The sequence below is a fragment of the Eubalaena glacialis genome, chromosome 2 (genome assembly GCF_028564815.1).
Source record: "Eubalaena glacialis isolate mEubGla1 chromosome 2, mEubGla1.1.hap2.+ XY, whole genome shotgun sequence".
NCBI classification, from domain to species: domain Eukaryota; kingdom Metazoa; phylum Chordata; class Mammalia; order Artiodactyla; family Balaenidae; genus Eubalaena; species Eubalaena glacialis.
The window spans coordinates 185,303,145-185,326,189 of record NC_083717.1 but is presented as its reverse complement, the minus strand read 5'-3'; the positions used below and the strand labels follow the sequence as shown (position 1 = coordinate 185,326,189).

Genomic DNA, 23,045 nt, shown 5'->3' with positions numbered 1-23,045 from the left:
CAGTGTAATATTGTACCAGTGTAATTTTCTAGTTTTGCTCATTGTCCTAGGGTCATGTGATGTATGGAAGCACAGTGAGAGGTATATGGAAACACTATTATTTTTGTAAATTTTTGTAAGTTTGAAATTATTTCCAAGTAAGAACTTGAAAAGAAGGACTCACACAAGCCAAAACACAACAGAAAAAAAAAACACAAAACCACACACACACACACACACACACACACACACACACAACAGAAAGATGTTTTTAAAGTGCTAGGGTGGAAATGTCATATCTTTCAAAAAGCAAAAAACAAACAAAAAAATCCTTCAAAAATGAAGGCAAAATAAAGTTTGTTTTTTTTTTTCAGACAAACAAGAGCTGAGGAGGCTTATCATCTTCACTAAAGACTTTTTTTAAGTAGTTCTTTATGGAGAAACAAGATGATTCTAGATGGACACACAAAAGAATGAAGAGCCCTGGAAAGAGTAAATATGTGGACAAAGATAAAATATTTTTAAATATATTTAAAGTAATAATTAACTGTTTAAAGCAAAAATAGTTATCGACTTATTGCTTTTCGACTCCAAATCCTCCCTTCATTGCTGCTCTGCAAAAACCAATCTGGACCTTTTAAAATAGTTTTACTGTGCCCCTGGGCATGATATTAAACTTTGTCAGTAGAGGGCACTAGAGAAAGATCGCAGGAGGAAGAGACCTTATTCTCACAGTTCAGGACAAAAAGCATTAAATGAAATAAAAGAGAACCAGATGGATAGATAGATAAATAGATTACATAGGTGATAGGAAGATGATAGATAGATAGATGGATGGATAGATAGAGAGAGAGAGAGATCGATTATAGATAGAAAATAGATGATATATAGATAATTAGATGATAGATATAGCATATATCTTAAGAGAAAGGAATTGAGCGATACTTCCTTAAATATACATATTTATATGTTTCTAAAGTCAGCATCTTAATAAGAAAACACTAAATGCATTCCCACTACTGTAAGACAAGGCTACTCATTATATTCACTACCATTTCACATAGTCCTGGGGGTATTAGACAAAGCAGTTAGACAAGAGAAAGTAGCGGCATAGAATTGTAAACTCTGTCTATTTGCAGATGACATGTAATATACTTGCATAACCCTAGCAAATCAATGATAAAACAAACTCAAACAATAAAGATTTCAGCAAGGTATCAGAATATAGAATTAACATGCAAAAGCAATGCCTCATATACACAAACAACAAGCAGTTAAAACACATAATGGAAGAGAAAACCCAATCACAACCAAAAGGATATAACACTTAGAAATAAACAAGAAATGTGCAGAATCTATATAGAGAAAATTATAAAATATTCCTTAAAGATGCAAAATTAGACTTGAGCAAATGCAAAGATATTCCTTCTTGAATAAGATGCTCAACATCATCTAGATATCAGTTTTCCCTAAGTTAATTTATCAATTTAATTGTATTCCAATAAAAATACTAGCAATTTCTTTTTCTGGAGATAGACAAGATAATACCAAAGTCCATATAGAAAAATAAACATGCAAGAGTAGCCAGAAAACACTGAAAAGAAAAAGATGTCAGGGACAGGGAGTGGGGAAGATAGGGGACTGGCCCGACCAGATGTTAAAGCATACGGCACAGATACTTTAATTAAATCTATGGTACTCGTATATGAATAGATAGGCAGACCAATGAAATAGGTTAGAAAGTCTGGCAATAGACTCAAGTACAAATGGAAATTTAATATTTGATAAAGGAAGGCTTTTAAATAAATGTTATTGGGACAACTGGATAGCCATTTGAAAAACAGAAAGGGTAAAATTAGACCCATTCTTCACACCATACTTAAGAATAAACTAAGAATCAGAGATCTAAATGAAAAAAAAAAAACTATACAAGTACTAGAAGAAAACATGGGTAAATTCCTCTATAATTTAGGTGTAGAAAAAGGCTTTCCAACCATGACTCAAAGTCCAGATGAAATTTTTAAAAGAATTGAGAAATTTGACTATATAAAAATATTTTTTTAGTTGCGTGGTAAAAATTCATAAGCAAAGTCAACAGAGGTGAAAACCTGAAAGAAGATATTTGCAAGGTATGTCACTGATAGAGCTAATATCCTTAATATGTGGTGTTTAAACATATGAAAATACGTTTCACTTCACTGAATAATAAAAAATGCAACTGAAAACTACACTGAGATACCATTTCCTATCCATCAGATTGGCAAAAATGTGAAAGCTTCACAGGACACTCTATTGGTTGTGTGGAAACAATCATTTTCATGGGTTGCTAGTGGGAATGCTGATCGTTCCTTGTAAAAAGAAACACAGGAAGGATAAAATAGAAACTAATTAAATGGTTACCTGCAAGGGAAGGGGGAGGACAGAGTGGAAGAGATGGGGGTTGGGGAATAGCACTTTTCTTCATGGAACTTTTTGTATGGTTTAGACTTTTAGAATAATGTTAATGTTCTATATACTCAAAAATAAAATTAAATGAACAAATGAGGAAAGCCCTAAAACCAAGTGAAAAGAAAATAAATGAATTCAAACATATTTCAAATGGATAATATAACTATTCTGAAGAGGAGAAAAAGAATTAACCCAAGGAAATTTTCAACACGATGCTTGGACAATATGCCTCTAGTTTTAAGAATACAAGACTGCAGGGGCTTCCCTGGTGGCGCAGTGGTTAAGAATCCGCCTGCCAATGCAGGGGACATGGGTTCGAGCCCTGGTCCAGGAAGATCCCGCATGCCGCGGAGCAACTAAGCCCATGCGCCACAACTACTGAGCCCACGAGCCACAACTACTGAAGCCCACGCACCTAGAGCCCGTGCTCTGCAACAAGAGAAGCCGCCACAAGGAGAAGCCCATGCACTGCCACGAAGAGTACCCCCGCTCACCACAACTAGAGAAAGCCCACGCGCAGAAACGAAGACCCAACGCAGCCAAAAATTAATTAATTAATTATTTTAAAGAAAGAATACAAGACTGCAAACAATCTTGAAGGCCTCTTTTCAGGTTCGTTTTTCATCATGGGATGAGGATAGCAAACGTGACGTTATTTATATGATTTGTAGGATTGAGCAAGAAGAGACACAAATACAGAATGAGGGAAGCAAGGAAGAATCCTGTGGGGTAGCACATGAATTGGAGGGATGAAATCATGGTTTCTAGTACATTTCTAAAAATATGTGTATGCCTGGGACAATTTGAATGTCTAAATAAATACATACATACAAAACATATACATATATATAGTAAGAACAGTTATGGATTAAAATGCATTGAATAAAATCAAGAGTTCATGAATCCATACCAATAATGCTGATAAATAAATATGAAAGGAATGATGGATTTAGAGTATCATAGTAAATACTGATTCAGGCAAGAATAGTCAATGGATGCCAAATCTGAGGGCATGGGGAATTCGATGAAAAACAAGATATTTAAATTAGTTTCAAAGTATCTCCTCAGCAGTGACTTATTACAAAGGGAGAAATGGTAGCTATATATTGGGGAAACGGACATCATCTTAACCAAGGCATTAAAATTAACATCACCATTTAGGGACAAAGAGACATCGTGTGCCTCTGGATGTGACACTCTAAGAAGGAGGCAACATCGTTTCTATGATATTCCTTCCAAAAATGTATAATCTGAGGCTAATCATGGGGATACATCAGACCAACCTGAATTGAGAGAACTGGTAAAATTTCAAAATGTCAACATAATAAGAGACAAACAAAGGGCTGAAGAACTGTTCCAGATTCAAGGAGACTAAGGAGACATAGCTCCAAATGCATACATGGTCCTGGAGGGACCCTACGCTAAAAATAAAAATGCCACAAAGGACATGAGTGGGGCAGTTGACAAAACTGGAACATGATTGTAGCTTCAGGTAGTGTAACAATATTAAATTTCTTGGATTTGAGAAATTGATACTATTGATATTTACATAAGAGAATATTCTTGTTCTTGGGATTACCTTATCATCTCAAATGGTTCAGAATAAGATAACATGTGTGTGCGTGCATGCATACACACACCTTGCACCTGTGCATACATATATAGATATGGGTATATAGAGAGAAGAGAATTGTAAAACGTGGAAAATGCTTCAAAATTAGTGAATCTGGGTAAAGGGTTATAGAATTTCTTTGTAACTACTCTTGCAGTTTTACTTCAAGTTTGAAATTATTTAAAAATAATTTTTTTAAGTTAAAAACAAATAAATAAATAATGACCCGCAGGACAAAAGAAAAATAGGGAAAGGACATAACCTCCCAAGTAGAAGGACCATCTTAGTGAAAACCTGCTGTCACACTAGGTGGTTAACTGCCTTGGGAACCAGAGGTCTGGGTTCAAATTCAAGCTCTGTGTTCTTGAACAAGTTAACTGACCTCTCTGAGCATCTGTTTCTTTATACCCACTAAAGAAAACTAATTATCATGTCTCTCTCACTCAAAGGGCCCATCTCAAGGAAAGAAAACTTTGTTAGGTGCTAACTAGTCAAACCCCTAGTTACCCAGAAGTTATCCCCACCTCGCTGACCAGTGCCCTGAGCACATCTTCTCAGGGCAACCGTAGCGAACTTGCCTGGGCCATCAGCTTTGTACCGCTGGGGACAGAAGGGATCAATCAGCAATCTTGTTAGGTGTCACTGGAGCCTGGTGAGCCAGGGTGGAGGAAGCCTGGAGCAGGAGCAGGAAATCAGAAGGCCCATGGGGGGCACTTCCCTGGTGGTCCAGTGGTAAAGAATCCACCTTCCATTGCAGGGGACACAGTTCGATCCCTGGTCGGGGAACTAAGATCCCACATGTCGCGGGGCAACTAAGCCCGTGTGCCACAACTACTGAGCCCGTGTGCCTTAATGAGAGAGCCCGCGTGCTGCAAACTACAGAGCCCACTCACTCTGGAGCCTGCACACCACCACTAGAGAGAGAAAACCCACACACCGCAACTAGAGAGAGAAAACCCACACACCGCAACTAGAGAGAAGCCCGTGCCAGTGAAGGGCACGCATGCTGCAACGAAGATCCCGCGAGCCACACCTAAGACCCGACGCAACCAAAAATAAAATAAAAATAAATAACATAAAATAAAAGTAAATTACAAAAAAGCAGGCCCATGGGGAAGGCAGAGAGAGGGGCCGCTTGGCAAACAGTGAGCCATTTGTCCCACACGTGTGTGTCGCAAGGATTTGAGAAGCTTTTGCTTTTCTACCTCTGCGCCTCAGACCCGCCCAAGCTTTCCTCTTGATCTCATCCACGCAGAGCAAACCAACTGCAGTTCTCTCTGTGTCCTGATTTTTCTCTGTTTCTCTGTTTCCTGGCCTGATTCTGCTAATAAATAGCTCTAGTTGTTTTCAGACATTCTGCCCCTTGGGTCCCAGGACAAATTTGCTTCAGAAGCCCCTGGATCTCGCCCTCCAGGGTGGCTTTTGGAAACATTGTGCTTCCTGCCTGCAGGGAGTTCTGGGAAGGATTGTACTGTCTCCCCTGAGGTGACTCTGGTCAACACACGCCTTCCTATCAGATCTTTCCCAATCTCTCTCTACACAGGCTGGTGACGAGCTGAAATCAAATGCAAACGGGAAGTCAGGTGGCCTGATTCTATTCCGGCACCAACACGGGCAGGAAGGGCCTTAATGGTTGTGGGCCTGCAGCTCCTCCTCTGTCAAGTCCAAATCCAGGGTCTGGGCTTACCTGTGAGGTTCATTCTGGCTCTAAAATCATAGAACAAATACCATTCATTAGCTCTTCCTACCAGGTACCAAGCTCTTTACAGGCACTACTTCATTTAAGCCTCACGACAGTCCTAACAGCTCTGCCCCGGCAGCCCCATTTTACAGATCAGGAAACTGAGGCAAGAAGAGGTTAAAGAGCTTGTTCAGGGTCACACAGCTGGTGAAAGAACTCACAGTACGGGGCAGGCATTGAGCTTGACCTGCTGGGAGCAGTGCAGGGCACATCCTCGCTGAAGGTAGAGAACTTCTGAGCCACCCTTCCTGGGAGCCAGGACCCACCGCCTTAGAAACAGTGTTACCCACTGACTTCCTGGTTCCTGGGTGCTGCTGAGATACTCATGGGCCAGAGGCACAGTTTGGGCCATTTTATGGAAAAGGAAAAGCAAGTTCAGAGAGGTTAGGTTACATTCCCAAGGTCCAGCAGCTAGGAATTTGAAGGACTTGGGATTCAAGCCCAGGGTGTCTGACAGGCACTTACACTTTTTCCAATGCATTCTGCTGCCTTCCTTTTAAAGATCCATTTCTGAAATCCTGGCAGCAGTTTTAAAATCATCCCAGATGGTCAAATGCTCCACGATGACTTTTATGGCACCTCTGAAGCCCCCATGAACCCCGTGCTCCACAGCCTCCATGCTCACTGGTTCCTCCCAGACATTTGGCCGAGCTGACACTCCCCCAGCCGGGAGGAAGCAGCCCGTGCCTCCTGGCTGCCCGCTGCAGCCCCCACTCAGCTGCAGAGCTCCAGGGATGCGAAGGCAAAGCTGACTCTGAGCTCGGGGGTAGAAGCGCCCCTGGGCTGAGCAGCTGGTGTTTGTCAGGCTGAGCAAGTTGGAGCGTGTCTCCCCCTGACGTTTCAAGGAAAAACTTGACGGCAGGCGCTGAGAGGAACTAAGCTCTGCTTCAGTAAAAAGATAAGATGACCACATCTTTCATTCTGGAGGTCGAGGAAACCTCCCCGACTGCACATGCACAGAAAAGTTTCTCAAGGGTCAAAAAGGGAGGGGGCACTATCCCATAATATGTGTGTCCATCTCCCGGAGACCCTCGTGCTGGAATCCATCTTGGCTAAAAGATGCAAGCGCATATTGCATAAGGCCCTGGGTCAGATCAGATATGGGAAATGAAGCAAGATGATTGGCCGAAGGAAAACAAAGACCCAGAAGACGGCCCCTATGTAAGCGATTTAAACAACCACTTTAGCACTCCTCATTAGTGAGGTCACCCATACCCTTCTCTGGGTGTGTAGCTTTGCTTTGCTTCTGTCTTAAATAAACTGCTTCTCTGTGTGCTCTCCCACACGTGCTGTGCTTCTAATAAACTCTGCGCCTGTTTTACAGCCTTGGTCTTTTTGTAAAATTCTTGTCTTCAAAGAAGACAAGAGCCAGGGCTCTGCTCCTAGCCACTAGCCCCTGGTGGTCTAGCAGTTAGGATTCCTGGTTTTCACCCAGGTGGCCCAGGTTCAATTCCTGGGCAGGGAACTAAGATCTCGCTTCAAGCCGCCTCTCACTGCTGACACCCTGAGATCAACTCCCGTGCTGTCTGACCCAAGAACCCCCCCGTCCAGCCTCGTCCATCTCCTCCCCTCACTTTGACTTCTTCAGGCGGTCATTCTCAACAGAGCAGGTACTGCCTCAAAGGAATACTCTGGAAATTTGTTGGGGCACTTCTGATTTCCACAAGGATTTGGAGGGACGATATTGGCATTTAGTGAGTGAGGGCCAGAGATGCCAGACGTACTGGAACATGCAGGCCTGTCCATCACAGTGAAGCAACCCAGGTCCCACGTGACTCCAATGTCCCACTGCAAGTCCATACAGGTGAAAACCCATTTATAAATGATCTGAGTCTAGACTCTCACAGTCCCACGGGTGTTTTATTTCATATAAAAACACCATTTTCCCCCAAGGCTTTAATTCCCACTGAATTTTCTATGAAGACAAATCAGAGGAAGATTTATATTTTGTTTTTCAGGAACTGAGCATGATTCACCATTGCAGAAAACCACATCACTGGTAGTGATTCTGGCTGTAGAGTGGAATGGCCAATACAACAGGTGTGCAGGATAGGGAACTCTCCAACTTGTCCCACATCTGATGGCATCGCTGCCTCTTCTAGTGTAGTTATGCCAGAGCATTTACACACTAAAAGAAACATTTTTTTCTTATAGTTTCCTTTTTTCCCCTCCATATTATAAAGCATTATTATTATTTTTTAACTTTTGTGGGTAGGTTCTATTAACTACAAATTTCACTTCAGGGTAGTAAGAGGCACATAAAATATTTATATTATAAAAAGGAGAGTCTAATAGGTCTGAGAGTTTTTGTCTTAAAGGATCTACATTAGCCTTGCCTTTGGGTATTTGAGGATTCCAGTCTCACAAGTCCATCAACCTGCTGAAGCTGTAAGCTGACCTTGAAATAGGCTCTGTATGGCTGGTGGTAGTTTACCGGTCTGTCTCTCCTACTGGACTGAAAGTTCCTTGGTGGGGGGAGACCAGGTCTTAATCATCTCTGCCCCCGCCCGCCCCCCGACAACCTTGGGTTGGGGACCCAGCAGGCCTCCGTGAGATCCAGCCCTCCCTTCACATGAGGTGTTCAGTGCCTGTAGCAGCTGCATCCCGCAAGGAGCTGGATCTTACTGGGGCACTGCCTGGATTGAGATGCAGATTCTCGTGGAGGAATTGCCCTCAGAGTCAGGGTTGCAGTGAGGTAGGAGATGGATGGGCCCCTGGGCCGGACAGCTGGTGTTTGTCAAGCAGAGTAAAACTGAAGCTTTGTTTTCCCCCAGACACTCCAAGGACGAAGTTAGTGGCAGGAGCTGAGCTCTGCTGGAGTAAAGAGATAAATGACCTCTCCTGAGGTCAAGGAAACCTCCCTTTCTGCACATGTGCAGGAAGGCTCCTTGGGGATCAAAAGGGAGGGGGAGCCACCCCATACTAAGTGCGGACATGCACCCACCGGCCTCTGCGCTGGAATCCATCTTAGCACAAAGCAGTGCACGCCTGTTGGGGAGGGTTCTAGGGCAGGGCAGGTGTGGAAAAAGAAACCAGGTGATCGGCCCAAGGTAAACAAAGACCCGGAAGAACTGTCCTGTATAAGTGATTTGAATCACCTCTTTGCTGCACTCTCCTCATTAGGGAGGGTGTCCACACTCTTTCTCTCCAGGTGTGTATCTCTGCCTTGCTTCTGTCTTAAATAAACTGTTTCTCTGTGTGTTCTCCCACATGTTATGCTGTGTCTCTGATAATAAACTTTGTACCTGTTTTTGCCTCCATGAGAAATTCATTTTTCAAATGGGGCAAGAGCCAAGGGAACTTTGCTTCTAGCCTCTAGTCCCTGGTGGTCTAGTGGCTAGGATTCCTGGTTTTTCACCCAGGCTGCCCAGGTTCAATTCCTGGGCAGGGAACTGAGATCCTGCTTCAGGCCACCACTCGCTGCTGTCTCTCCGAGGTCAGCAGGAGCAGCTGGGGATTATGGGAAACCTACCTCTCCATCTTGGCTTTTCCAGAAATGCCACCATCTCCAAGCGGGATGTTAATCAGTAACAGTCCCTCGGGGGATCACACTTTGGAATAGCAAATATTTGCTGCACGCTTTCGGCTGCAAGCCCTAACCATCTGTCTTTGCCCTGAATGAAGGACCTTCCCAGGCACCAGGCGGCACCTCACTGGTAAGAGGCAGCGGATTAAAGGGAGGCCTTCACAGTGTCTGCCTAGTGAGGGCTGGGGAGAGAAGACCTTCTCGTTCTCTCTGAGCGGGTTCCAAGGGGAGGGGGTGGGAACCTAGGCAGTGCCGAGCCCTCATTCCTGGACTGGATAGGGTGCGGGTGGGAGGTAAGAGGCGTGTTGTAGACATAGGAGGCTTCCTCTGCAGGAGGCCAGAGGAAGAGGCTTTTTTTTTTTTTTTAACATAAAGGATTCTTTTTTTAAATTTTTAAAAAATATTTATTTATTTGGTTGCACCAGACCTTAGTTGTGGCAGGCGGGCTCCTTAGTTATGGCATGAACTCTTAGTTGTGGCATGCACGTGGGATCTAGTTCCCTGACCAGGGATGGAACCCAGGCCCCTGCATCGGGAGCATGGAGTCTTAACCACTGCGCCACCAAGGAAGTCCCCAGGAAGAGGCTTTTAATGCTTGAGATTTCACACCCACCACACTCACTGTGCAAGCCCCACACAACTCCCTGGCCTTCTTCCCAGGGACCTGTCTTCCCAGGCAAGAGAGTCTCCCCTGTTTCCAGATCTGGGGGTAGAGTTGCTGCTCCAGGTCTATTCAGGGCTGAGACGTGGTGAGTAAGTGGTTGATTTCTTACTGCTCGGGTTCTATTTAGGATGCTGCATCCTTGTGTCATCCTTAAACAAAATTAACGGCAGTTGCGATTAAGCGAAGATGAATTGATTCAGGAATAGCAGAGGAATTGCAATTCGGGACCAACAAACTATGGCAAACCATAGGCAAGTCCCAAAGAGACAAAGGCGAGGTTGGCTTTTATTAGGTTCAGGGAGGAAGCTGGGGAGTGTTGTTTTGAACCAAAGCTCATTGGAGGAGAATGGGAGTTCAGAGTCATGGTGGTTTCTTTTTGGCATCAAGTGTGGGCAGTTTGCCGTTACTAAGGTGTGCGGAAAGCTTCCTTCTTCCTGCTGATCATGAATATTGAGACGAGCAGGAATGCGTGAGAGCCCACCTTGCGTGGCTTCCTGACTCCATTCTGAATCAGGTGTCCTCCATTCTTTTTCACTCATGGCATCCTCGGCTGCACCCTGGTGTTTGAGGGGATGCCGCCTGCACACAGATTCTGTACCGTTCTGTAGATGAACAAAGACCCTAGGGGATGCATGGGACTGCCGGGTAAGCAGCGTGCAGGGCCGCCCAGCGTATTCCTGGGCTGCCACTCCAGACTGAAGGTGGAGCTTCAAGGAAAGACTTAGCAATCAGAAGGGGTGACATCTACTTGCTGTGCTGGGATCATTTCCTGATGGCTGTCAGAGATCCAGACTGAAGGTGGAGCTTCAAGGAAAGACTTAGCAATCAGAAGGGGTGACATCTACTTGCTGTGCTGGGATCATTTCCTGATGGCTGTCAGAGACAGAAGTGATCCTGAATTCGGGAGTATCCTGCTGTGAGATTAATTTACAAAGGGGTGCTATATCCTGTGATATAACGAAGGCATGAACCTGGGTGCGTTTGGTGCGTTCCAGGAGGGACTCTCTCAGTATGTGCAGTGCTGGCGTGACCTAGTGAGTGCAGGCTTGCCATTTAGAATCGGACAGAGTTTCCTAAACGCTGACAGTTAGAAAACAGCAGGAATATTTCACTGAGTAAGGTCATGCCACTGAAGCTGTGGAAGGAATGAGGCCCCGGATTCTATGGCGCCCTTTAGCAAAAGCAAAGAGCAATGCACTGAGTCCTGGGGCCAGGGGTCACTTTGTAGCAGGCACAGGCGAGGACACAGCCCCCCGCGGCAGGGAGAAGAGGCCTGGGAACCTCACCCTGTCGCCGCATTTTACTACAGGTGGCCTGAGAATGAGGGTCTCTGCTGACGGGAGCTCCCGTGAGGTCTGTGGCCTCGCCTGCCCTGCGCGCACTGGGCTGAGTGGTCCTGCCCCCAACGAGACCCTCCTGGGGCAGTGGGTCCAGTGGGCAGAAGAGGGTGAGGGTGCATCCTGGTGACCTTCCAGCCAGCCTCTGGGACACAGGCTTGGGGGTGTCAGCTGAGAACCAGGAGCCGTGTGTGGAGACAGGCAGGTGGCACAGCCCAGCGCACAGGGGTTTATTCAGATGGAAACTGTACAGGTGCTCAGGAGCCAGGCTCGGTGCCCAAGGATGTGAGGGAGGCCAGAGGGGGGGCAGTGGTGGTGAGTGTGGCATTTGGAGACCCACTGCCTGTGCTGGAAGGCTGGCCCCACTAGAATAGGCAGCCTCGGGGCAGTGAGAGGAGGACACACTTCACAGGTCACAGTGAGGATGAGATGAGACTGTCCAAGTGGAGCTTAGCCCAGGCTCGCGTGGTGTGAATCAGCCCGTTATCTGTTTCTGTGCTGGGGAGCTCCAGGGAGAGTGAAGGCAGGAACTCCTGAGAGTTCTGTAACTGGGCCCCAGGGCCGGGTAGAGTGCTGTAGGGGAGCCGCAGGGGAGATCCCACCACCGAATCAGGCAAACTCAGCACTTCCCCCTGCCCTGCCCCGATGGCCACCCAGACCCTCCAAGTCCCCAGGCAAACATGTCCCCGGTCCAGGTCCCCGCCGCTCAGCTTGGACGGGCTGCCGTATCATCTAGCGATCAAGGGCAGTGAACGAAGCAGACCAGTAAAAGTCTGGGAAGACCTCCTGACTCCGGCCGCTGCTCTGACCCGCACCCAGTGAGGCCGGGCACCCAGACCGCCTCCTCTTCCATCCCCCTCTTCTTGGCTGCCTGCCGCCCCCCTGGAGGAAGTGGGATGACTGGGGAAAGCTGGGGGAGACTAGGAGCTGCCCGAGGGCGCGGCCCTGGATGGAAACCCGAGGCGGTTTCACCCTGTGAAATAATGCGCCCCCCACTCAGGTGACAAATGGGACCCCTACTTGCTCAGGGTGTCCCTGAGGCAGGGCTCGGGGAGCTAAGCCCCGTCCCCCAGGGAGGAAGCGGGTCACTGGAGGAGCTGTACCAGGACACAGGGAGGACGTGCGTATCAGCCGTTAAAAATAATCTCTGCCCCCTTTTCTCCCGAGGAAGCCTTGTTGCCAAAGGGAAGCCTCCGGGGCCTCCACGCTGCCCAGATGCAGGCGGTGCTGAGCCTCCTGCTGCCCTGCCTCCTGGCCCAGGTGTGGCTGGTACCCGGTTCCACCCCTGGTCCCCGCTCACCAGAGGCCCAGGCAAGACTGGAGACTCTGCCGACCCCCAGGGCCCAGACTGAGACCAGTGAGGGGGGGCGGGCCCTGCAGGAGCACGAGGGCCCCCCCTCGCTGACGGCCGACGGGCAGAAGCTCTCTGGGGAGACCTCCAACTTGGGGTTCAGCCTGCTTCGTAAGATCTCCTTGAGGCACGACGGCAACGTGGTCTTCTCCCCACTCGGCCTGGCCTGGGCCATGGCAGCCTTGACCCTGGGGACCAGGGGACAGAGCAGAGCCCAGCTGGAGACGGGGCTCCGCCTGCAGGCCCTGAATCAGACCCTGCCCACAGTGAAACAGACCCGGCCCCCGCGCCTGCCTGCCCTCTTCAAGCAGCTCCGAGAAAGCCTCTCCCACAACCCAGAGCTGGGCCTGACCCAGGGGAGTTTTGCCTTCATCCACGAGGACTTTGATGTCAAAGAGACCTTCCTCAATTTCTCCAAGAGGTATTTCGATACGGAGTGTGTGACTATGAATTTTCGCAACACCTCCCAGGCCAAAGGGCTCATGAATCATCACATTAACAAAGAGACTCAGGGGAAAATTCCCAAACTCTTTGATGAGATTAATCCTGACACCAAATTAATTCTTGTGGATTACATCTTGCTCAAAGGTACTTTGATAATGTTCTGCTCTCCCAGAGCCATGGCTCTCTTCGCCTGTCTCTTCCTTTCCTGCTGGGCCTGTGTATGGTCGACGCCAAATGATCTCCTAGGAACATGTTGTTCTCAGGTTTCACAAACAGAGTGAAACATACATTGAACATGTAGGACATACCAGGCACAGTGCCAGACAATGTTTTCACTTGATGCCCCTGCCCTGGGGGCCCGGGTGCTTGCAGGCCTAAGTTTTCTAAGCACGTCTCTCCTCTGACATTCTGACACGGGGAACCCTCTGGGTCATTTTTTTTAAAAAAGGCATATCATCTGAGAGATTTAGGGTTGCATCTTTGCTCCTTCACGCTCTACTTTTGTGACCTGGGGCAAGTGACAAAGTCCCTTGTCCTCGTATTCTCAATATAGAAAATGCAGACGCTCCCACCTACTAGAGAGCTGAACTGAGGCTCAGGGAGATCACATGATAAACGGCAGAGGCCAAACTCAGACGAGGGCCTCCTGACACGCTCATGCCGGGTCCTTTCCACCCTGCTTCTCTCGTGGAGGACTGGACTGGTGAGGCCACAGTTGCAACAGGAAGGTGACACTAGGGGACTTGCAAAGTCCGGGAGGAGGACATGCTTCCAGTCAGCCAGGCCAGACAGACATCAGTGTGTAGAGTCATGGGCCCGCACCCTGGCAGCCTCCTCTGGGTCACGTGGCTCTTTGTCAGCCAGGGGCCCCCGCCCTCAGAGCCTCACCGCGCACAGGATGGGCGGGAATGTCATCACTTTTGCCACAGTGGCCTCTGTTTGCACACGGTGTGCACTAGACAAAGTGGCGGTCAGCGGGCCCCTCCTGCAGACAGGGCTGGGGACAGGCCTGAAGTCTTCTCTAGGCTGGAGCTGACCAACCACAAAGGAGCGAGTGTAGAAGGAAGTGGGGCCTTTCGGTTCCAGCTGGAATGAGTGACTTTTGCTCACTCAAACAAAAGTTCACTCAAAACACTCAGTGTTTTGTCCAGAACAATGAGGGAACAAGGGGTCATTAGGAGGAATCTCCGTGCTTTTGTGTGTGATTCCAACAGGGCCTCTGGATGGATCCAGGTTTTGCCAGCTGGGAAAGAAGCCTGCGAAAGGCTGATCTTTGGGGAATTTATTTTGGCCGCCTGAGCTGCGGTCTAAACAAACCTGATAAGGATGCCTTTCCTAGTTGGGCAGGAAGGGGGATAGGACACTTGCCCTTTATTACTTTAGCAAGAACGATGCTTTCGAGGAGGGTGGTTTCTGCAACGAGTTTCTTTCTTATCTGTTCAGGGAAATGGCTGACCCCTTTTGACCCTGTCCTCACCGAGACAGACACTTTCTACCTGGACAAGTACAAGGCAGTCAAGGTGCCCATGATGTACCGGGCAGGCAAGTTTGCCTCCACCTTTGACGAGAATTTTCGTTGCCACGTCCTCAAACTGCCCTACCGAGGAAATGCCACCATGCTGGTGGTCCTCATGGGAAGGATAGGTGACCACCTGGCCCTTGAAGACTACTTGACCACAGATTTGGTGGACACATGGCTCAGGAACATGAAAACCAGGTACAGCTCTCTCGTCGCCCTACCCCAGCTCAGCCGCCCCTTCCCTATGGGCACCCACAATTTCGTTCTGTGCCCGTCCCAGCCCACCCCGCTGCGGGCTCCCCGACGGCAGGGGCTGCGTTTGTCCCGTTTCCCCCTCTATCAGCATCTATCCCAGCGCCTGGCTCGTTCATTCACTCGGCCAGCCCTTATCAAGTTTCTCCCACGTGCCAGGCACTGGGATGCATGCACGATGCTAGCCCTCGCGGAGCTCACGTTCTAGTGATGAGAGCACCAGCGGGGTGCAGGTGGGGGCCAGGGAAGGCCTGGCCGAGAAGGTAGCGGTAAGCAAACACTTAAGAGGAAGGAGGACTCTGAGGGTATGCTGGGGGAGAGAAGAGTTCCCACAGGCAGAAGTGGGAAAGTGCTGGGACGGAACTGTGCTTACGGGATTCAAGGAAGAGCGGGGCAGCCGGTGGGGCTCCAGACGCTGGAGATGAGGTCGCAGAGGAGCCAGCAGCCTTCACCCGGGACTGTACGTTACTGGCCCCGGAAAAGACTTGGGCTTTTGCCAAGGGAGATGAGAAGCCACTGGAGCCAAGCAGAGGAGCAGTACGGTCTGTGCTGAGAAGAGACACTAGGGGTATGTGGGAGGAGCAAGGGGACCAGCCAGGAGGTCCGTGTAACCACCTAGGTCAGGATGCTCGGCAGGTGGTGGCAGTGGAAGTGAGGAGGAGCAGTGGGGTCCTGGATCTGTGACGAAGCCGGAGGTGACAGGATTGGCTAACGGACTGGATGTGGGTGACAGAGAGAGAAAGAGGGGAGTCAAAGGTGAAGGCAAAGCTTTTGGCCTTAGCAACGGGAAGGAAGGATTTGCCATTTACTGAAAGGGGAGACCGTAGGAGGAACACGCCGAGCGGTAAGTTCAAAAGTTCAGTCGGAAACATCTGGATCAGAAATACTTATTAGACATCCAGGCGGAGATGTCAGGAAGGCAGCTAGATCTGGGGTGCAGGGTGAGGTCCAGGCTGGGGAGTCAGCAGCACGTAAATGGAACCGCGAGACTGGATGAGACGACCGGGGGAGGGGGCTGTGTGCAGAGAGCAGGGTCGGAAGCACAGAGCAGGGTCGCAAATGCTTGTGGAATAAATTAATCCACCTACTGGGGTAGGAGGAAGGCAGCGCCAGTAAGGAGTCCACGGCGATGCCTCGTGAATCCTGTCACTCCAGCATTTGGCACAGAGAAGAGTCCAGCTAAAGATCTTCAGTGTTCATTTTATCTTCATTCTTCTTCTTTTTCTTCAAATCCTTAGAGCCTAGCACAGGACTCAAACATAATAAGCCTTCAACAAATGTTTGGGGGGATACAGTTATAAATCAGTCTCCAAGGCATGTCATGTCCTCAGTTATATTCCAGCCCGACAGCCTGGCCCAGCTCCGAGAGAGAGAGAGAGAGAGAGAGAGAGAGAGAGAAAGAGAGGTGGGGGGGATGAAGGGAGCAAAAGGAAACTACACGAGACATTGTTCTGGGTGCTTAACATATATTATTTCATTTACTTCTCTGAAGAACATTGTGAAATTGGTATTGGTATTTTGGCTGTACTTCACAGATTAAGACATTGGGACTTCTTTAAGACTAATTTAGTACCAATTAGTAGTTTTCATTCTTTTTATTTTTGAGCCACAGAACTCATCTCTCTAAACAAAAAAGTCCATTGTGTGTGAATATATATATTATATACATGTATATATATATATATATATATATATATATATATATATATATATATATATATAATAGATAAGATCAGAGTTTCTCTGGCTAAAGATAGGTAGGGGGTTGAAAATTCCCTTCACTCCCTTCCTCTTGTCCATCCCCAGACTCCTAAGGTTCTCCTAAAATCCTGGGGGGGGGTCTCTGTAATCTGGGTATTGAAAACAGCCTGGAGTCTGCAGGACTGATGGCAGCAGCTATTTGGTTGGTTTGGGGTTTTTAAAACCCAGGGAAATGGATACAAAGTGTGGCATTCTTTGCTAAAGAGAATGTGAGTCATTGGCTGGGAAATAAGACTGGTTCCCTGAAGCTGAAGCTCTCTTCTCTGAGTCAGACCATTCATTACAAAAGAACAGAACGAGCTCTAGTCAACTGAGGGAGACTTGTTAGTGGGAATAATCTTGGGGGAAGGTAAAAAGAAAGTGTGACCTTTTTAGGGTTCAGAATCTATGGCTTTTGTCTACAGTTCACCATTATATGTACTTGTACCACAGGAAAATGGAAGTTTTCTTTCCAAAGTTCAAGTTAGACCAGAAGTATAAGATGCATGAGCTGCTCAAACAGATGGGAATCAGGAGAATCTTCTCACCCTGGGCTGACCTGAGTGACCTCTCCGTTACTGAAAGAAATCTTAAAGTATCCAAGGTAAGTCAGGATCTTCCGCTGGGGCCCAAACCAACGAATATTTTTACATACCATTTAACGTTGATAAAAGGCCAAGTTGTAGTAGAAAACTAGATTAAAATTCCAAAAGAATTGAAACAGCACCCAAGTTGAATGTTTTAAGAATTTGGAGCTACTTTTTAAAACATCTGTTCAACTAATTTAATCTCTCTTATGTAGAGCTCTCTCTCTCCTCTCCCAGTGCTCAAGGAGAAATTTATCCCCAAAATGGAACTGGTTCACAGATTCATTCAAAATTCCATGAAACTGCACCACTTTAAAGATGAAAGAAAGCCCCAGAGGTGATCTGGCTAACTTCCCGCCCCTTGTGGAAACCCCCTCTGAAATATCCCTACAAAACAGTAGGGATAGTTATCATTATCTCCTCTTATAATAATTATACAGGTCCGTCACTCACATCACATGAGGTTCCTGGACAAAAGGGCCTCGCAAACACAACAGGTGGCCTAAATACAGGCCACCAGAGTTCAGGAAGACTTCAGGGACCCAGGGGCTTGCCCCAGGGACCACTTCAGAGCAGTACCAGGTGCTGGGAAGCTGCTACAGAAGACTAACCACAGCCCTGCCCCTACCTAGCCTGCCAGAAGGAAGGTCAAAGTTCTCAGGGGTTCCAGGCGGCTTGAAAACCTTCCAGGAGGAACACCAGCTCGGCTCAAAAATCAGTAGCACAAAGTACATGCTAAATAAGTATTTGTTCATTTGATGCATGTGTGCATTAACTGGCCAGCCACAGAGTCCCTGGGTCCCTGCCCAGAATGAATTTCACAATCGGTTCCTGGTGTCTCCTGGTATTTTGCGGGCTTCTAAGGCAGTCGCTGGGGCAAGCTCAGACCATTCCTCTCTGCGCAGATGAGCCCTGTACCACTAAATCCCGAGAGCATGGCCCCGTGGGTAGGACAATAACACAGAATGTCCAGGGGCTCAATTAATTCCCTCGTCTCCACTGGCACACAAACGGCCTTCCATGTATTTCCTTTTCCAGGTTTTACAAAGAGCGATGATTGAGGTGGATGAAGAAGGAACAGAGGCGGTGGCGGGAACCCTGTCAGAAATCACTGCTTATTCCATGCCTCCCATCATCAAAGTGGACCGGCCATTTCACTTCATCATCTATGAAGAAACCTCCAGAATCCTGCTATTTCTGGGCAGGGTGGTGAATCCGACTCTCCTGTGATTGATGACATGCGTGAGTCCTTAGAGCCACAGCAGACGCTGGATCTGAGGTGTCTGAACTTACACAGGACAGTGGCACTGGGTGTCGCGCCCTTGTCCTCAAATGCTAGTTTGAGCCATCCTTAGATAAATCTGCGTATTAAATTCAAACTTATTTTAAGGAGATGTTTGTACAAGCTGTCTGGTATTTTAAGCCTGTTTCTAAGAGCCTTTGTTATTGACTAAAGACCATCTTGGTATCTGGACTTAACACCATGGTAGATCAGAACTCTATTTCAAGACGAAGCCTTTGGGAAGAAGACAAGTACACATTCTCCATGGGTCATGAGCTTCGCTCTCTTTACTTCTCCCTGGTGCAAATTAGTGTTTTATTTTTAACCTACTATAGAATCATTTCTTGGTGACTAAAATTAGAAGAAAATAGCCGTGGTCAGTCCTGTTGCATTGTGGCTCCACCTACTCCATGGAGCTGTTAACTGAGCCACAGATCATCCAGGTCAATACCTTCGTTTTACAAAGCAAAGAAATGGGAAACCGGAGGGAGGGCCGCAGTGTGGCTTTCGTGGGCCCCAGGCACTTTTGTCTCCACAGGCTCCTCCCTCCGTAAAAATAAAAAAATATATATATGTGTGTGTATAATAGAAATTATATTTTATGACTGCATTGGTATAAAGATGAATATATTCTGGGTTATATCTGTCTTTATACCAGTGCAGTCAAAGTATGGAACTTGCTTGTTGCAAGAAGTAAAACATCTTCATGGGCCCCTAAAAGTATCGTGGGCTTGAGGCACTGTGCCTACAGCATCTAATGGCTAAATCATACAGGGCATCTCAGAGGAAGGAAAAAGTTACCCAGTGAAGCAATGGCAGAGTCAGAAGCCTGTCTCTCCTGACTCCAGTCCCCAAGCCCATTTCACTCTTCTTTCTGTCTACGACATCTGATGGGGTCCGCTTCAACAGGCAGCACGTGCTCACCTCTCCGTTACCCACCGTGGCTAAACGGAATATAAGCATGGACTTTGTCCCAAGGTTCAAAGAAAAACAGCCAACACTTTCTTAGCCAGTCATTTTCTGTTATAGAGACAAGAAAATATTTTAGGAGTAATTTCAGAGAATCGTGAATAGAGTTAACTAATCTTGGAATGTCAACTATGTTGACTAACGGCCTAATTGGATTTTTATCTGTTTGCTATCCAATTTAAATATACTTAAAATTAATGCATTGATTAGTCATCTTATTACAATAAGTCAGAGTTATGTAAATAGTACTTAATGTGAATAGGTAATAATAATAAGCAACAGTCTAGAGACTAACTCTTCATCATTCTAAAACCCGGACATGAGTTTATTCCTGTATTCCCTTCCAAGGGCACTAACTGACATTGGGAAGTCAGGCAAAACTCTAGGGCCTAGAAAGAAACAGAAATAGATGAGTAACTTCAGTTGGCATTCTTAAGTGAGTTGTTAGTATTCAGCTAATGAGGTTCATTTACGGAAAAATAGAAGAAAGAGAAATAAAAGAGGGCTCAAATTACCCACTTTTAAGAGATGAAATCTAAAAAAGAAAGCCTATGAGAACACAATACCCTCTGAAATAAATATGGCCAAACCCAGTTATAAAAAAGATTCATTATTATCAAAGGATTCATAGTACATATCAAACTCTCCCCTTATCTCTGCACATATTTGCACAAAACAATAATGGCATAACAATGATATCTGACATTACTCTTTAAGGTAGAAAATGGCCCTATTCTCTATAAAAAATTAATATTTCCCCACATATGCTTGAAGAAGCTCCAAGGACACTAGGTTTTAGATTTTCTAAATATATATGCATGGTGAAAAAATGCAGACCAATGAAAAATGTACTTGATCTTACAAAAAAATTCAAGGTTTCAACTGAGGGGGAAAATTCTGAGCATTGTAACAATGCTTCACGATATTTAAGTGTCAGGTTTTATAAACTGTTCCTACACACACACACACACACACGCACACACACTCTCTCTCTCTCTCACTCTCTCACACACATGCTATATAACAACTGAGAACAGATTACTGACTTAATCGAATTCATCTTATCTTCGCTGTAAAACCACTAGGGTCAAGCTAAAGAAACTGTTCCATTTCAATTCAAATATTTCACATATGTCCACTAACTGCAGACAAAATGGACTTACTCCTCCAGAATAAGGTGTCTTTATAAAGCTCAGGAAATCAAGTAATGGAAATGACTTTTAAATGTGTATGAGGTTATGGAAGAAAAGCTCCATATGCTCCTCTCTATTAAGTAAAATCCTTTTTTGCCCTCTCCATTTCTGCCAGTAAAGTTGATTCTACAGGTCTATTTTTTTGCTTATAATGCTAACTAGTGAAATTTTGGAACATGTCCTTAAAACTGCAAGTTTCCATAATTAACAGATAGAGATATCCCTATTTCTCTGCAGCTACAGATGGAGGGAGATCTTTCCTTGTCACACAACTGGTTTAAAGGAACTATCTGATAAGTTGTTAAACTAAGAACTTTTACAAGAGTATCAGTCTTGTTTCCAGTGTAAATCGAGATATATGTGGATATTCATAACTGTCACCGATTTGTTTTTTACTGTTTTTACATATCTGTCCTTGGAAGTATAGTTTTAACAAATATTTCAACGACTTTAGAAATTATCACGTTCTGTGGAAAAAAAAGGAAACCTCCAAACATAACTTTGATTGACTGTCTTAATTGATAATTTAGTGCCTAAGACTGCAGCTGACTTCTCTACATTTCTGAGCTCTATAAGCAGTAGTGACTTTTCTCTGTCAAATTGGTTTCCTCTTCTCCCGCATGCATGGTGGAAAATAAAAAGTTCCTAACTCTGCTAAATTTATTTTTGAACAAATAAACTGAAATTCTCCAGTTTTTTAAGTAACAGAGTCAATGTGGACTATGAATCAAAGTACTAGAAAAACTGACGCTGTTCTGAGGTCCATTACACACCCCCAATACTCTCTCCTAGATCATAATGTATTCAGTTCCACGTTAGTGATGTTAGCAGGAGACCTCACTAAAATAGTTAAATGAAATCCACAAAGGATGCATGAGTTAACCAGTACTGTCAAGCTTCTCATACCTACTCAATTTTTAATTACTGACAAAATGAATGGTTGAACAATTCCATTTACCTGATTGTCCTTAAATGAAAGATATTAAGAATCACTAAAAATAGCCAAAAAAGAGGCCATATGTAAGGAAAGGGGGAAACAAACAGCATGAAAGCCTCACACTGAGTAGCTGTCCCCTGGGTAATTTATAGTTGATGTCTGTGCGCTTTTCTTGTTCATTACTTAAGAATGAACTGTCTTTAATTACAGAATAAAAACTGCAGGAAAGTATTTAAAACTTTTTTCACAAACACAGGTATCTCATTAACCTATGTTTTATTTTGAGTAAATTCATTATTCATTATTTCACATTATAAAAAGTAACCACACGCATATGCATTCACAAATTAGATCATCTTTATCATACATCAGTATATTTTAAAAAAACAAATATTTTCTAATATCAATATAGTTATATGCTGATTGCATTTTGAAATAGAGAAGCTGACAATAGCTTCATACAGTATATCTCAAGAACTGACATTTTTAAAATTAAGAACTGAATATATTCCACAGGCAAATGTTGATGGAAATATTAGCATTAGTACAAATATATGCTGTTGACATAGCTTAAGCATGATAGCTTGGAATAACAGCTGATTCAAACTAGAGTCATCATTTTTAATTCAGTAAGGACAAATACAATCTAAAATGTAAACAAAGTATTTATAAAATAAATTCTTCTAGGAAATAAAGGAAATCATCAATCTGTTATTTTTAAGGTAGTTGTAGCTAAAAGTTATCAGAAATCTTTGTAGAATTTTCATTGCCAAATTTTAATTTCGGAATGTCCAGGTACAACATCTTGTCACCACAATCGTAGGACTGATATAATTTCGGACAGCTGTTTGTACCCTGTTTCAGTGTGACTTTTCAACTGGGCTTGGAGATTTGTGAGAAAATGCAGTGTCATTCTTACTCCCAAGTCCCCCTCCAAGTGATTATCTAGGCAGGGCAATTTCAGTTGATTTGGACCTTTCGATTTGTAAATGCTAAACTCTAGAACAATTAAATAGATGGTTTCCTGCACAAATAAATGCAGACTTATCTCTTTTGTAGCAGTAGTTAAAGCACATACCTAAAGTTGTTTTTCATTACACTTCACTATAACATTGGAATTCTGTAACCACATTATTATTCAAGAAATATATATTATACCTCCTAGGGAATATAATTTCAAACATGGAACGTTTAACAACATCAGCTGCCATTATGTATCTCTCTCTTTCCCATTCATTAAAAAAGAAAAAAAAAAAAAAAGCCCAAGCCATTGCTTTAGCTTTTGTCCATCGATCACATTATCTCCAGTTGTCTTTGCTTTGCCTCCTTCAAGCAGATGATCTAAGGATTGGATTTTCTGGATTTTCTTTGTCAAAAGGAGGAAAGAAAGAGAGAAGAATGAAAGAGAGAAGAGAGAGAGAAGAAGGAGAAGGAAAGAAGAAAAAAAAGAAAACAAAACATGAA

At 45.3% G+C, this 23,045-nt stretch overlaps 2 protein-coding genes across 2 annotated transcripts in view; one reads left to right on the top strand and one right to left on the bottom strand.

Moving 5' to 3' along the window:
- The first annotated feature begins 12,522 nt into the window (after positions 1 to 12,522).
- On the top strand, positions 12,523 to 18,430 carry SERPINA10 (serpin family A member 10). The gene is made up of 4 exons (XM_061182843.1): positions 12,523 to 13,246; positions 14,546 to 14,819; positions 17,067 to 17,217; positions 18,239 to 18,430. The coding sequence occupies exons 1-4, from the start codon at positions 12,523 to 12,525 to the stop codon at positions 18,428 to 18,430; spliced, it is 1,341 nt and encodes a 446-aa protein (XP_061038826.1).
- A 4,172-nt stretch (positions 18,431 to 22,602) lies between these two features.
- The window catches only part of PPP4R4 (protein phosphatase 4 regulatory subunit 4), a 122,582-nt gene continuing 122,139 nt past the window's right edge, over positions 22,603 to 23,045 (bottom strand). Inside the window, exon 25 of the mRNA XM_061182841.1 lies at positions 22,603 to 22,947. Coding sequence (XP_061038824.1) covers positions 22,923 to 22,947 — 25 coding nt within the window. The 3' untranslated portion in view covers positions 22,603 to 22,922. The remainder of the gene's footprint in view (positions 22,948 to 23,045) is intronic.